The sequence below is a fragment of the Tursiops truncatus genome, chromosome 1, assembly GCF_011762595.2.
Source record: "Tursiops truncatus isolate mTurTru1 chromosome 1, mTurTru1.mat.Y, whole genome shotgun sequence".
Classification (NCBI taxonomy): Eukaryota; Metazoa; Chordata; class Mammalia; order Artiodactyla; family Delphinidae; genus Tursiops; species Tursiops truncatus.
Genome location: NC_047034.1, coordinates 170,658,430 through 170,674,030, shown reverse-complemented (window position 1 = coordinate 170,674,030; position 15,601 = coordinate 170,658,430). Strand labels below are relative to the sequence as shown.

Genomic DNA, 15,601 nt, shown 5'->3' with positions numbered 1-15,601 from the left:
GAGCCTTTTTGTTGTTCTCAGAGTCAGCTTTCCCCCCCAGAAAAGGGGGCAGATGCCCTCTGTGGGTCATTGAACAGAAAATTCCATCATTTTGAGCTAACAAATAGCAATGATCTCATCAGTTGATGGCGTGACTCCAGCTCAGAAGATAGACTGTAATAGGCCCACCTGGCCGCGCCGGGCTTTGTGGGTTTCACCCTTTATGATGCTGCCGTGGGGCAGTCAGCTTTGGCTCCACAGCCATCATGCCTCTTGGTGCTTTGCTGTCACTGTCTTGTTTTAATATTTATAAGAACCCCATGAATAGATGTTTCTAGATCTGTCTCACAGGTAAGGAAGCTAAGGCTCAGACAGGTGACGTGATTTTTCTAAAGAAAACAACACCGCCGGTAAGGATGAGTGAGTTGTAGGAATTGGAACCTTGCTGACTCCAGCGCCGCAGGTTGTAACCACAAGGATGTCCACTTCCAATGGCATCTGTCCCCGATGTCCCGGCTGAGCTCACCCCTCCACCTGGAGTCGTTACTGCCCATTCCCCTCCCAAGGAGATGAGGTCATCTGAGCTCCAGGGAGGGGACCTAAGCCCAGGTGAATCCCCAAGAGACAAACCGGGCTGTAGATAGGGGCGCTAAACAGCTAAAATACCCGTGAGATGCCAATTCATTCATTCATCCATTCTGCATATAATTTTTGAGGACCTGCTGTGTGCCAGGCTCTGTGCCAGACACTGGGAATATGGTGGTGACCAAAACATACAAGGTTCCTGCCTACATGTAACTTTCAATCTAGAGGAGAGACAAGTAATACCCCCCCGCCCCGGCAAACAAAAGCAAACAGAAAAGAGTGCTGTGTGTTACAAAGAAAATAAATCCAATATAATAGATACAGAGATGGGGCCACGGAGTTAGGGGGTCAGAGAGGGCCTCTCAGAGGAGGTGGCATTTAAAGTGAGCCCCGGGGCTTCCCTGGTGGCGCAGTGGTTGAGAGTCTGCCTGCCGATGCAGGGGACGCGGGTTCGTGCCCCGGTCCGGGAGGATCCCACATGCCGCGGAGCGGCTGGGCCCGTGAGCCATGGCCGCTGATCCTGCGCATCCGGAGCCTGTGCTCCGCAATGGGAGAGGCCACAACGGTGGGAGGCCCGCGTACCACAAAAAAAAAAAAAAAAAAAAGTGAGCCCGGAATGGCGAGGAGGATCCAACCCCTTGAGGCCCCAGGGGGAGAATATTTCAAATATTGACAAGACAAGACAGACTGACACAGAAGCCCGTGATAGGGGTGGTTGGGGCAGTTGGCATGGCTGTAGCTCAGTGAGGGGAGGCCCAATGGTGGGTGAGCTGGGCCACACCGGACTCGCAGGCTGGGTCAGGTTTGGATTTCATTCTTGGCAACGGAAAGCCAAGCATGGCTCCAAGCAGGGGACTGGCACGATCTGGTTTATATTTTGGAAGGATCATCTGATCCTTCTGGCTTTTGTGTGGGAGTGAACCATGGGCACGGAGGGAGCCGGGCTGGAGACCAAGAGCCCGGAGCAGAGCTTGGCGCTGGGGTCCTGCTGAGATGGGGTGGGACTTGGTGCAGGTGGAGGCTGGGGAGGAGGCCAGGCTGGAGGCCGGGGTGGGCTAGCGCGAGACGAGTGAGGCACTCATGGTCGAAATAAGTGATATTTTCACACAATACTTAAAAAAAATCAGACCAGCAAACTGTGGCCCTGGTTTGGCGACTTTTTTTGGTAAATAAAGAGCCAGCATTAGGGTGAGGCAGGGTCAGGTCCTGTCTTTATTTAAACTCTTAGTAATTGTTCACTATGGATTTTTTTTTTTTGCATTTTTATTGTAAACAAATCGTGTTAAAATATTTTCTTGATTGTGTTAAAATATATCTCTGAGTGTTCGGGCCCCGCTGAAGATGTGCCCCTGGGATGAGTGCCCCGCTCTCCTCACCCTGGTCCCGGCCCTGGTGGGCAGACACTGGGGCCGCGCTCTGGGGTAGGAATGGCTGAACTGGTGAGAGATTAGACGGGGGCTGAGGCTGAGGGAGAGGACGGATGAGCTGAGTATTTGGCCTGCGCTCCCGAAAGCTGGTGTCAGCGGCGTGGGCTGCTGTTTCCTGTTCCACAGCCTGATTTAGGGATTCAGTGAGAGAGGCTGGGTCAGGTTCCCAGCACTGAGCTTGACTGGTGGCGGGTGCTCAGTGGACAGTGGCCGTAATAACAACAACAACAATAACAGCAACAGCGATATGACTTAAAGTCCTTTAGTCTTGACAACTTGGGGTCAGGCCCTTCCCAGAGGCATCTGTGCCAGGTTCCGTTCTGGGCATTTCCCAGCGATGAACTCTGATCCCCGCAGCTGCCCTCAGAGGAGGGGCTGCTACTCCTTGCGGCTGAGAGAAGGGATTCAGGAGTGATAACTTGCCCGCTGGGCAAGGAGGGTTTTCTTGCCCCCTGCCCGATCCTGTTCCTTCCCGCCGCTCCCTGGGGCTTGGCTGGCATGTGCCCCAGCGCGATCGCCCCACCAAACAGTCCCGGCCTTTGTAGGACTTCAGTCCTTATTTATTGATAACGGGAGGCTCTTACCTCCTGGGGGTTGCCTGTGGGCCTCGCGGTGGGGACGGTTCAGGTCGCCCCTGCCTGCGGCTCTCCTGGCCCTAGCGCATCCCGTGGAGAAGGACTTCTGGGGTGGGGAATGGATTGTCCCATCTCCCCCCGGGGCCTTGGGCCTCTGGGGAATACAGGACGCGGGCCCATGCCCTGACAGGCCACACGGGGTGGTGGGGTCACAGACAGGCCGCTGCCTCCGGGGCCTCCCTGCAAGAAACGCCCACCTGAGCGGGCAGCCATCTGCCTCCTCTCCCTGGGGGAACTTGGGCCTCAGAGTCTCCTCATGTGAAGCCCATGGGGCTGGGGCCGTGTAGGCTGGAAACGTCCTCAGCCCCCTCCCAGCCCGCTGCCCGACCTCTCCTGAGGAGCACCACCCTCCGCCCCGCCCCCGAGGGATCCAAGGGAGCTGTGAGGGAATCCCCGCGAGTGATGGGCCCGTGGAGCTCCCGAGGGACTTATCAGAGCCTGCATGTCCCCATTTGGGCCCCAAGACACCGTGCCCTCTGCTTGCACCTGCCTCCCACCCCGGACCAGACACATGTGCCCATCGGCTCCGTGCCGGCAGCAGGTGGATTAGGGCCTCGAGCTCCAGGGCCTTGTCCAATTACCGCGAACAGATGTGAGCGTGTGGGTCCCTGCCTACACCTCTCCCCAGGCCCAGTCCCGGGGGTCCAGGACTCGGGCTCCGCGGCTGGCCCGACGAGAGCAGCAGCCGAGGCTGTTCTCCCGGAAAGGCTTGTTATTCCAACCCCTCTCCCAGCGTAGATGAGCTCAGACCTCTTGTACTGCCAGCCAGATGGGGGGGTGTGCTGGGTTCTTTCTCTCAAGGGAGCGGGGATGCTGGGCTTGAAGGAAAGAGCATCTCTCCTCTCGGTGCTGAGGATGGCCGGTCCCCATGCTGGGCTGCACCATGGCCTTCAGACTCATCAGGGAATTGCTTGGGGGAGGGAAAGAGCACCCACGGGAGCCACCCTGCCCTGGGTCTGAATCCCAGCTCTGCACGTCCCAGCTGTGTCTTCAGTGCGTAAACTGGGGTGGCCGTGGTGCCTCCCTGATTGGGTCATAGTGAGGGTTAAATGATACGATTCTTGTCAAATGCTTACTGTCTGCTGTGTGCCCTGCCTTCGGAGTTCAAGAATTGGAAGCAAATATTTGAGGACATCTTGGTCCCCAGGAAGGAAAAGTCACTGGTGTCTGTTTTGGGGGGTTTGCGATAGCCTGACTGTCAGGTGTTGGGAGGTTCTTCTTGAACCTGGGCTCCATCTGAGGTGTAAGCCTCTCCCTGGAGGGCAAGGGGGGTGAGAAGGGGAGGGCTCAGTGCAAACCCCTTCTCCCTTGGGCTGAGGTCCAGTTAGAGGCCTGGCTGGGGACAGGGCCTTGGGGAGGGGGTGGGTGCCCACTCTGGGGAGCTTTGACACGCAAGCATCTTGGGGGCCTGGGGGCTGCATCCCGGAGCTGCAGAGGGTCTTGTCGGCAGGCTTGCCTAGGCCTCAGTACACTAGCTAAGTGGGCTCTGTCCCGGCTGTCACCCTCCATCCGCCAGAATTGCTGTTCGTGGGTCCCTGGCTCCTAACTGTGTGTCACAGTGGCTCATGTGGAATAGCCCCTCCCCCATAGTGTTCTGCTGACAGTGTTACTGCTTAGTGAGTGCTCACGCATCCCACAGGAAGTCCTCGTAAGCAGTGGCCACTGCTGGGCTTCATGTCCACCATCTCTAGTCCCCAAGGCCATCCTGACAGGATGTCAAGGTCCCCATGACCATGAAGAACGGGTTTGTGGGGTCACCCAGCTGGTAGCATCCGAGCTGGACTGGAGCCCGCTGGCTGCGTCCAAAGCTGGCCTCCTTTCTACAGCCTGTGCTCTCCTCCGCTCTGTATGGGGCACCTTGATTTTGGGGAGTCGGCTTCCTGGCATGGACAGGACTTCTGGGTCCAGGGCCTTGCCCCTCCAGGGAGCCGTTTGAGTTTTTGCCACCGTCTTGGACCCAGGCTCTGTTGACCGGGCTGACACCCAGCCTGCTGGAGTTGCCATGGAAATGTCTGAGCCAGGGCTGCGGTTACCCCCTCCCCGTCTGAGAGGACAGGAGCAGCTGCGTGGCAGAAAGGGCCAGGCACCCAGCTGGATGTGGCCCCCCAAGAAGCGAAGTGATGGGGAACAGGGGGCTGAGGGTGCCCAGGAGGCCTGGCATAAGTTGTACCCCAGAGTGCCAAGGTCTCCAGCCTGGCAGTCTGGCCTCTGGGTAGAGTTCAACCAGAAAGAGCACTGGGCTGGGATTTGGAACTGAATTCCAGCCCCGACTCTGCCATTAACTTGCTGTGTGACCTTGAACCAGTCACATCCCCCCACCCACCAAACTTCAAGTTTGCCAACTCCTAAATGAGGGGGCTGGATGCGGTGACCTCTTTGGGTCCCCTCACCCATGGCCATTAGAGACTTTATTAGAATATTCTAGCAGGGCTGGGATTGGCCGGGCCCTCAGGACCAGCAGAGGGCAGCACCTGCCTGTCAAAAGGTCCAGCGGTGCTGCCTTTCTCCTGGGGGCACCTTGGAGCTCTCCTCACTCAGCCTCCTTCTCCTTAAGTCTGGTTGGAGTTTCCAGCAAGGCCCATGAAAGGGCCAGGCCATCTCCTCACATTGCTGTCCTGGCCAATGTGGACAGGGAGAGACAGACGGGCAGATCTGGCTCGGGAAACAGGCCCCAGAGAGCCACCAGAGGCACGGGGTTTGGGGTAGCGGATGCTCAAGGAAGAAGCGGCTGGTGGTCCTCAGTGACAACCCATTACAGACGGAGCCCCCAGACCGAGGACCCAGCCCTCCGGTCCTGGAGGGGTCGTCTGCGGAGGGGCTCTGTTGACCTGAGGATCCCCCTCCGTTGTGCTTCCCTGGGGGATGCACTTGCGTCCCCGTGGCCTCGGGCAATGGCGTGTCTTCCGTGGGCCTCAGTTTCCCCGTTTGTAAAATATGGAGGGTGGGCATTAGTGGTTTTCAACAAATCTTATCCGGAAGTTGCCTGGTTTGAAAATCCCTCTGCTGGCCCAGAGTTTCATTCAGCCTCCTTTTGGCCAGAAGGTTCTAGGAGAGCGATGGTCAAGTGCGAGTGCATAGGAGCTGCCTGGGGAGGAACCTGCCCCCTTTCTGGCTCCACTCACAGGGGCCTCACTCGGGGCCTGAAGGGGACCCAGGAATCTGCAGGTTTAACAGCCCTTCGGGTGGTTCAGAACAAGGTCTTGCTGTCAAATGTCAGCATCTCAGTCACCTCGACACTTAACCCTGTGTGTGCCGTCTGTCTCTGCAGCTTGGGGCCCTGATCCACAGCCCTGTCAGCTGTCCCCTGCTGGGCTTCTCGGCTGTCAGCACCTCCCTTCCACAGGGCTACCTCTGGGTGAGTAACCCCCCAGGCCCAGCCAGGGATTCTGGCCTCAGGGCATGAGCAGGGAGGGTGGCACCTGGGGTGGGTGCTGGAGAAAGCTGCCTGCCTGTGGCCCCCATTTTCTGCACCTTCATCCAACAAGGTCTTCCTGGGAACTTCTGTGCCAGGCTCTGTGCTCAGAGTTGGCAGGTGTGACCTCACCAGGGACAACAGAAAACCCTCACAAATAAGGGACAAATAAGCTCACTTATTTGTGAGCTTGGAAGTGGCCTTGGTGCCATGACGGAAATGAACGGGAAGCTGTGTGGAGTATGTGGACGGCAGGGTCTTCACTCCAGGAGTCAGGGGGCAGGGCCGCCCATCTCTCACGGAGATCCCAGCCCACCTTTCTGCCCCTGGGGTTCCTGGCAGAGCCTCCCTCGATTCAAATAGGTGTTCCCCACCCCGCATGCTCCTGGTGTGCAGATGGTGGCCTCCCATAGATTCGCTGAGGTTCCAGCCTCACCACCCCTCTGGGCATCCTCTACTTCCTCTTGCTTATTCCTGTCTCCAGGTACTTAAGCAGGGAAACTCTGGCTCACCCTTCAGAGTTCAGCCCAAATGTCCCTTCTGAGGGTGATTTGTTCTTCACTGTTTCCTCAGTGTCTAGCACATGATGCATCCATCCATCCACCCATCCATCCATTATCCTTCCATCCATCCATCCATCCATCCATTATCCTTCCATCCATCCATCCATCCATCCATCCATCCGTTATCCTTTCATCCATCCATCCATCCATCCATTATCCTTCCATCCATCCATCCATCCATTATCCTTTCATCCATCCATCCATCCATCCATTATCCTTCCATCCATCTATCCATCCATCCATCCATTATCCTTCCATCCATCCATCCACTCACCAAGTATATAATGGGTGCCTGCCGTGTGCTAGACACAGAGGTAGAACAGTGAACAGGACAGAGAAGGACATTTTAAAGTGCAGAGTGTTATGCTCACTATTTGTTGGTTGAAATTCACCCTGGAGATGAGGAAATAGAAAGCTGACCGGGTATCTAGTCCACCTTAGTTCTTTACCTGATTTCCTTTGGGCCCTGAATCTAACTTGTTGCCATGGCAGCTGGGACCGAGCGACCTTCAGTGACAGCAGGATATGTGTGGGCAGGAGGGGGGACGTTTCTCTTGATACCTAACCCCAGTGGCAAGTAGAAGTTCGGGACGGGTCCCTGGGAGGCAGGGGCTGAGCTCTGCCTCTGCTCTCATGGTTCTCACCTGATGGCCTCTCTGGGTCTCTGCCCCAGGTCGGGGGCGGGCAGGAAGGTGCAGGGGGCCAGGTCGAGATCTTCTCCCTGAACCGGCCCGCGCCCCGCACGGTCAAGTCCTTCCCGCTGGTGGCCCCTGTGCTCTGCATGGAGTACATTCCGGAGCCGGAGGAGGAGGAGAGCAGAGACGGAGACAAGAAGTGCTCGGCTGCTGACGCCTCGGCTGGAGTGCACCCCACCGTCTGCCTTGGGCTCCAGGACGGCAGGTTAGGGGCCTGGGGAGGAGGGGCTGGGAACAGCCTGGGGCAGGGCTGGGCAGGTGCATCGGAGGCTGTCCGTGTAGCTTTGGCTTGTCACCCACCAACATTCTCCACCCCTGGCTGAGAGCAGAAAGGGGGAACCAGGAGCTGCTCGCACTTTAACCAGGACCCTTCAGTGGCTGCTTCATGCGAGCTGGCTCCCTTCCGGGTAGTGTGGTACCGAGGGCAACGCTGACTTCAGTGGCAGCCAGAGCTGGGTTTGGATCTGCTATTTCCTCATGCCATTTAACCGCTCTGAGCCTCAGTTTCCTGCCTGTGAAGTGGGTGTTAGCATCCTTCCATGCAGGGCCGCGGTGAGAGTCCACTAGGACATGGGCCATGTGAAGCCTTTAGGTCCCTTCTCTGTAATTGACAGCATCCACCCAGCTATGGCCTCAGTTAGCTTTGCAGGGCGGGTAGGCGTCCTGGGTGTTCCCAGGTTATGAGACCTGCTGGCAGAGGGGGCTCCCCCAGTAAGACCCTCCCGGAGCTGGTGAGTCAGCAATACTTCCTTGCAGCAAGGGGCACTCCCGCCAGAGTTTAGCCTGCTGGAGGGTCCAGCCGTGTGGATGGAGGATGAATATTCATCCCACTTAAATGGAAGGTGAAGATGGTGATGAACAAGACCCTGAGATGGGCTACAGCCCCACATCCTCCTCATAGCTCCAAGCTTTTCATGCCTGTCCTAGAGTCGGGGGAAGCGGGGAGAGAGGATGTTTCCTGAGCCCCTACTGTGTGCTGCTCCTTGAGCCAGGGGCTGTGAGCCTCACAGTAGCCCCACTATGAAGTGTTTCCCACACAAGCAGCTGGAGGAGGAGCTAAAAGCTAACATACGTAGAACCAACTTGGAGACACTAGAGGCTCTGTGATGTCCTGGTCTGGGTCCATGGAACCCAGGGGTCTGGTGAACACTCTTTGCTTTTAATGAGATCAAATTCAAACAACATAAAATTCACCACTTTAACCATTTTAAATCGTATAATTCAGTGGCTTCCGGTACATTCATGATGGGCAACAATCACCACTACATAGTTCTAGAACATTCTCACCAACCCCAAAAGAAACCCTGTATCAGCCCCCATTCCCTGCCTCCATCCCTGAGAACCACTAGTCCACTTCCCATTGCTCTGTATTTGTCTCTTCTGCACATTTCAGGCAAACGGAGTCACACAGTGTGTGGCCTCTTGTGCCTGGCTTCTCTCGTTCCCCATAACATTTTCAAGGTTCACCCACGTAGCATATCGGTGCTTCCTTCCTTTTCATGGCCGTGAGGTAGGCATCACGGCCCCGTTTCTTGGAGAGGACTGAGGCTCAGCGGTCCAGGGCAGTCAGCTGGATGGGCCCCGTCTCGATTCACCCTCGGGTCTGTGTGACCCTGAAAACTGTTCTCTTAGCCCGTCTATTGTGCTGCACCCAGAGCCCCCTGTTTTCCACGGGCACCATCCTCTGAAGGCCACCCATGGAAAAGTCCGAGCAGTGGCCTGTTCACACAGCAGGGAGGCTCGCTGAGCTTGGTTGGGGCGGCTCGGAGCCTCTCACCAGGAGGGCACGTGGGGAGTGGGCACCTGGGGGGCTAAGTGAGTCACCTGACCTCTCCCCACAGCATCCTGGTTTACAGCAGTGTGGACACGGGCACCCAGTGCCTGGCGACCTGCAGGAGCCCAGGCCTGCAGCCCGTGCTCTGCCTGCGACACAGCCCCTTCCACCTGTTTGCCGGCCTGCAGGATGGGACCCTCGCCGCGTACCCCGGAACCAGCGGTAAGGATGGGGGGCTGGGGGCGATGGGGGCAGCCCTGGGCCCTGACTGAGAGCCACATCCTGTACCACAGCGTCTATGGGAGGCAGGCCAGGGAGGCAGCTCAGAAAAAAATCGGGGAATCGAAGTGCTGGGGAGATTGGAGGTCCCTGATCCCCACAGGAACGGGGTGCTCACTACCATACAGGCAGCTCAGCCCATTGGCGGGAAACTCTGCTGGATGAGAGCAGGGTCTCTGGGCTCAGATAGATCTGGCTTCATGCCCACGCTCTGCCCTGATGACAGATGTGTCCATGGGCGAGCAGCTTCTCCTCTGTGCCTCAGTCTCCTCATCTGTAAAATGGGAATCATGGTAACACCCACAGCTCACGGGTACCTGTGGGGTAAAAGGTGCAGTGAAGGCAAAGCATAGGACCCGGCACAGCGAGTGCCCAGTGGGGTGAGGCATTTCAATCTCCATTACTTTATTAAGTCATCGACGGCACAGATAATAACGTCTGGAGAGCAAGGCTGACAGCGTTTGAGCTGCCGTTTGCCGGGATGGGGTGAAGTGCTTATGCAGGCGCGTTGTCTTCATTCTCGCCACGACCCTTGAGAACTGCCTCCCCTTTACGGATGCTGATGCTGAGACTCGGGGAGGGACACGAGTGCTGTGGTCCCCTGTCCCCTTGTGACTCGTTCAGCTCCCAGTCCAATGGCAAGGGCTGGGCAGAGCAGAGAGCTGCCCCCAGCACCTCCAGAGAGAGCTGATGTGCCGAAGCCTCAGCCTCCCTCCCCCTCCCACGCGCCTCTAATTGCTGCGTCATCACAGCCTGTGGCAGGATTATAACCGGATATTTGTACTGAGGTTTTTTTTTTTGTTTTTTGTTTTTGCCACTTGGCACTGTGTTGGTATTTTAAATTAGCTTTCAATAAGGCGTTTATAGTTTTTAATTAAAGGGGGTAGAGGGAGGGGGAAAAATCCCTCTCACCATCAGACAGACTGTGCGTGTGACTGTCAACATGGGCTCAGATTTTCGGAGATCTAGATCAGGGGTTCTCAGGGGCCTTGTACCCTCTGGCTCCCACGGGAGGCTGGGAGCCCTGCCCTGCCCGCGCTGGCTTCTCAGCCTCCAGTTCGGCTGCCTCCAGCCCTTTCCGTCTTGGTTCCTGACTCATCAATTTGGGCGTCCGGGTTGGGAGGAGGCGAGGGGGTGTATCGGTTTGCTGGGGCTGCCATGGCAAAGTACCACAAACTGAGTGGTTTATACAGTGTAATGTATTGTTTCACATTCTGGAGGCTGGAAGTTCAAGATCAAGGTGTCAGCAGGGCCGTGCTCCCTCGGAATGCGCTGGGGAAGGATCTGTTCCTGGCCTCTCTCCCAGCTTTGGGTAGTTCCTTGGCTTGTGGCACCATAACCCCCATCTTCATGTGGGGTTCTCTTTGGGTGAGCCTGTGTCCAAATAGCCCTTTGGAATAAGAACCCCAGTCATATCGGATTAGGGGCCCACCCTCCTCAATATGACCTCGTCTTAACCAATTACAACTGCAACAACCCTGTTGCCAACCAAGGTCACGTTCTGAGGTACTAGAGGTTAAGACTTCAATGACTGAATTTTGGGGGACACAATTCAACCCATAGGGGGATGGGGTCTAAGCATTGGCTTTCAGCCTGGGATTGGAGCCTGGTGGTTCGTCAGAACCAAAGGGGACCATCAGATGCCACACCCTCATATTCTGGGTGGGAAGGGACTGCCTAGAGTCCCACAGGTGAGCCGAGACCTGAACCTAAGGATCCTCCCTCCAGGGCTGGCTGGGTGCTCTCTTGCCTAGAGGAGGAGGTTGAGATGCTCCACTAGCTGTCCCACCTTGCAAACATTTGTCCCCCAACTATTTACTGAGCAGCTACTGTGCACCATGGATATGGTGGCCAGCAAACCAGATGTGAGCCCACCCTCACAGTTTATAGAGGGAGACAAGTTTAATTTATAGATGAGTCAAATGAACAGGCAGGAAGCTTACAATTACACATCGTGCTGAGGGTCCTAAGGGGAGGAAGAGGGTGTCAGGTGACAGCCTGACCTCCTGTGCGTGGGGTGGGCTGGTTGGTGAAGGCCTCTCTAAGGAGTGAGATCCTGAAGGTGAGACCCGAAGAAGGAGAAGCGGCCAGGCCAGTGAAGAGTTGGGGGAACAGTGTTCTCGCCGAGGGAAGTGCATGTGCAGAGACCTGGAAGCAGGAGAGCGTTTGGTCTGGTGGGGAGGCTGTCTTGCTGGGCAGTAGCCGGAGTGGGAAGCGGCACCAGGCAGGGTCTGGGAGTAGATGGACTGGACCCTGTGAGCCTGGGGTTTGTCTCAGTCGATGGGAAGTGGAGGGAAGTGTAGGGAGTGGCCGGGCACTGTGGCTGGTGGATGGAGTGGACGTAGGCAGGCTGTCTGGGAGGCTGCCGCAGCCAGCCGGGTAGGGGAGTCTGGGTCCCTCTGTCCATGGGAGCCCACCCTCTGGCTTTTGGTTTGCCTTTGGCCAGGGAGGCCTCTGGGAGAGACCTTGGCCTGGTGCCTCCCCTTCCTATGGTGTCCTCCAGAGGTGGCCAGGGCAGGAAGGGGGCTCTCAGGACCACACGCCTTTCATCTGGGCTGCATGTGGCTGGGCCTGGAATCATCAGCCTGGCCCATGACCCAGCCGTGGGGCCTCGGATACCCCTCTGATACCCCCACTCCATCCCAGCCCCGAAGCTGGAGCTGGGAGCTGCTCCCAGGCCAGCCTCTGGCCTTGGGCCCGCAGAACCCACCTCTGGTGCCCCATGGGGATTTTGAATAATCCAGACCCTTATTCTGGGCGCGGAGCAGATACTGGTGAGATATCTGTCAGTGTCCATATGACAGGTTTGCCGTCTTGCCTGGGTCTGGCTAAGACCAAGACCAGATAAAGCTGGCATCCCTGGCCCAGCTTTGGCTCATTGGAGAAGGGCAAGACCAGAAATACTGGGTGAAACAGGTAGAAACCAACCTGGGGACCTGCTGAGTCCTGGAGGTCCTGTGGAACCAGCAGCTGTGAGGTAACTGTGAAGATTCTAAGGTCACCGGGCCACTTGGAGTCCTGGGCTGTCAGAGCTGGGGCGGCCTTGGAGTCCAAGCTCCAGGTGACAGATGGAGAATCCGACTCCATGGCAGTGTGGCCGTGGCAGTCAGTCTGCTGCCCCCAGGAGCCTCCGCGTATCAGCATTCGTTCCCTCATTCGTTCATTCACTCGCTCAGCAAATACACGTTCAGTGCCCACGAGGTGGCTGGTACTGCGCTGGGACATGAGCCAGGCGACCCCTTCCCCTGCCCATCCTGTGTTTGGGCGGGGCTGCCTGGACCCCCTCTGTCCGCCACCACCCCCGGCTCCGAGCAGAGACAGGAGCGTGACCGGGCCTGGGTTGGGGTGTGGGAATGTCCCTGGTTAGATGCTGGGGACGTGGGCCAGGGTCACCCCCCGGAGGGACCAGACGATGGAATGGGTGAATCATGGTCTGGGACGTGGTCAGGCTGTTGGGATTTGGTCCCTGCTGTGAGAGATCGGGCCTGTTGCTGCTGCTTCTCTTGCAGCCTCAGTTTCCTCACCTGTAAAATGGGGATGAATTCAGCCCCACGGCAGCGGGTGGTTGTGAAGGCCAGGTGCGGTCAGTCACACAAGTGCCCAGAATGGAGCCTGGGCACAGAGACTCATGCCTGTTACCTTTCCACCATCATCACTGTTACTGGCTGCCTTTTGGGTCCCCCTCGATCTCAACCACTTGCACTCTGTATCCTAACTTCTGGCTCCGGCTCCATCTGGACCCCCAAGGACACCTGCTGGGCTTTCTTCCCTGCAGCCTGGGGGAGGAGGGACTCCTGCCTCTTGAAGTTGCTTTTGCTGAGACAGGGGCTTCATCTCCGTTCATCTGGCGTGAGAGCTGATGCCGGGCCCAGCCCTCACGAATGGGCCATCTTGCAGGGGGCGGGTGTGAATTTGTAGGTGTGCACGTGTGTTCTGGAGCGTGTGTACCTAGAGCCACTGGTGGGCAGGGAGCAGGTGGAGGGATGGATCCCCCAGCAGGCTTGGGGTGGGTAGGGCTCTAGCCCTGCCCAGAGCTCACAATGATTATGTTTAAAGTCTTAGACTTGTGGCCTGTGGAGGCTGGGAAGAACCTCAGAGGTCAGAGGTCTGTCCCCTTGGGGTGCAGATTGGAAAACTGAGTCCCAGCAAGGGGAAACCTCTTGTTTAGGGTCCCGCCTTCGGCCTTCGGATCAGGGACTCCTGTCCTGTGTCCTTTTTGATATAATGATATCGGTATTATTTTATCAGTTAATCATTCTCTCCTGGATTCAGGAGAGATGCCCAGCAGGCAGAGGAGTGGTCAGTGCACATGTGACCCTCAAGGGTAGCAGGTGCTACCCCCTACCCCAGGCAGCTGTACTATTCCAGGAAGGTACAGAGTAGAGGGTGCACGGGCTCTGCTGGTCATCACTGCCCACGGGGCAGAGCTCGCATTTCCGTTTTGGGGGTGTGGTTCCAGTATCCCAGCTGCTTCCTTCCTGGCAGGAGTCTCAGCCCCCACCTTAGCCTTAGTGGCGGGAGCTCCAGCTTCCGGCCACAAGCAATACTCACCTCTGGCCGCTGGAGGGCGCGCAAAGCCTCGTATTTTTGTGGCTCCGGTGGCCCGATGGGGGTCAGCGTCCCTTGTGGAGGCCTGGTTGCGTCATGGTCACTCTCCCCAGAGATCTTTGGAAACCCTTGGAACCTGAGAGGGCAGCAGGGACTGGGGAAGGAGGCCAGAACCAGAGTTAGCCGCGTTCCAACCCTGCTTGGTCCACCCTCCTTGGGTGGCTCTGTGCAAGCTCCGGGCTCCCTGGGTGTCTGCCGTCGCATCAGTCAGTGCCCTTCCGCGGGCTCTCGTGTTGTGTCAAAAGACAGCCAACGGGCAGAGCTAATGAGCAGCGGGTCCCGTCGAGCTGTGTGATTCGGACCGGTTCTCTAAACTCTGGGTCTCAGTTTTCTCAGTTGTAAAACAGGGATAAGAATAGCATCTTCCACACAGGCTGGTGGGAGGTAATGAAATAATTCATGAAAAGAGTGCCTGGCGTGCCCACGTGTAACAGAATGTGGCAGCAGCTGCCAGCGCTCCTCACCGGGTGCCCGCCCTGTGCCAGACATTCAACACATTTAACTTGATCCCTCCAACATCCGGCGAGGTGTGGGCACGGTTATCATGCCCACTTTACAGGTGAGGAAACTAAGGTTCAGAGAGGGGACGTCACCATCACCCATCCAAGTTAATGCAGAGGTTGAGAGGCCGCAGCTTCCCACGTGCTCCTATTCATGGGCTGGAAGGAACCGGATGTGTGTTGGTTGAGCGGGGGCTGGGGGGTGTATTTTCCAACTCTTAGCTGAGCTGGGAGTCTGCCAGGTTTAAGTAGGGCTGAAGGGGAGAGGAGAACACGCTTGACAGGAAGGGGAGGGGAGCGTGCTGGTGGGGGAATCTGGTCTGTCTTCCATGGGTCCTCCTGCCACACCCCTCCAGCTCTGCAGACAGCTCCATCGCACCACCCAGCAGCTGGCTCAGAGGGAGGGCCTGTGCCGGGGCTGCTTTGCACCCCTTCCGGGGACCCTGTGGAGGGGGGATGGGAGTGGCTGGGCACTGACAAGCCAGTGGCAGGCTCTGTCCTGCCTCTCGCTGCTGACTGTATCTCAGAGGTGTGCCCCACTTCCTGCTCAACCCTCCTGTCCCATCTGGCACCCTGGCAGACAGGACAGCCTCTGGGGTTCTGTATGGCATCGGGTGTAGCTTCAGAGAAAAACCAGTCTCCGTGGGCACCGCTCTCATGCCAGGGAAGATCCCTGGCATGTTCTTGGGTGAGCCGAGCATCCCTGAGGGTGGTGGGGGAGAGCCTCGTGCAGTGCTGGGCCAGATCCCTTCATCTGCCTGTCTTCAGGGATGGTGGGCTGGGGACCGATGGCCTCTCAGGACTTCCTCCTTCCATACCTGGGGTGGTGGCATCTCTGGAGGAGGAGGGTCATCAGAGATCTTGGTAGAGGTGACAGAGTGCCTTGGAGTAGGCGAGAAGATGTGTGAGAAGGCGAGACTCATTTTCAATAAGTTACGGTGTCAGAAATGTCCTCAGAGACAGTCTTATTTGCAGCACCCTCCCCATTTTACAGGTGGGAAGACTGAGGCCTTGAGAAGTAGAGAGGTGCACTCAAGGTCCTTAGTTAGCTGCTAGCAGAACCAGGGCCAGGACACTCCCCACCATGTGCCACCTTCTTGGCAGGGCTCTGTGGATGCTGCCTCTTCGGGGAAGCCTCCCTGGA

General features: G+C 57.3%; 1 protein-coding gene across 10 annotated transcripts in view; it reads left to right on the top strand.

Annotated features, from left to right (window-relative positions):
- Positions 1-15,601, top strand: part of ARHGEF10L (Rho guanine nucleotide exchange factor 10 like) — a 161,747-nt gene that overhangs the window by 115,752 nt on the left and 30,394 nt on the right. For all 10 annotated transcript variants that reach the window (XM_073795244.1, XM_033842426.2, XM_033842433.2 and 7 more), the window contains 3 exons: positions 5,895-5,981; positions 7,275-7,501; positions 9,138-9,292. In XM_073795244.1, coding sequence (XP_073651345.1) covers positions 5,895-5,981; positions 7,275-7,501; positions 9,138-9,292 — 469 coding nt within the window. The remainder of the gene's footprint in view (positions 1-5,894; positions 5,982-7,274; positions 7,502-9,137; positions 9,293-15,601) is intronic.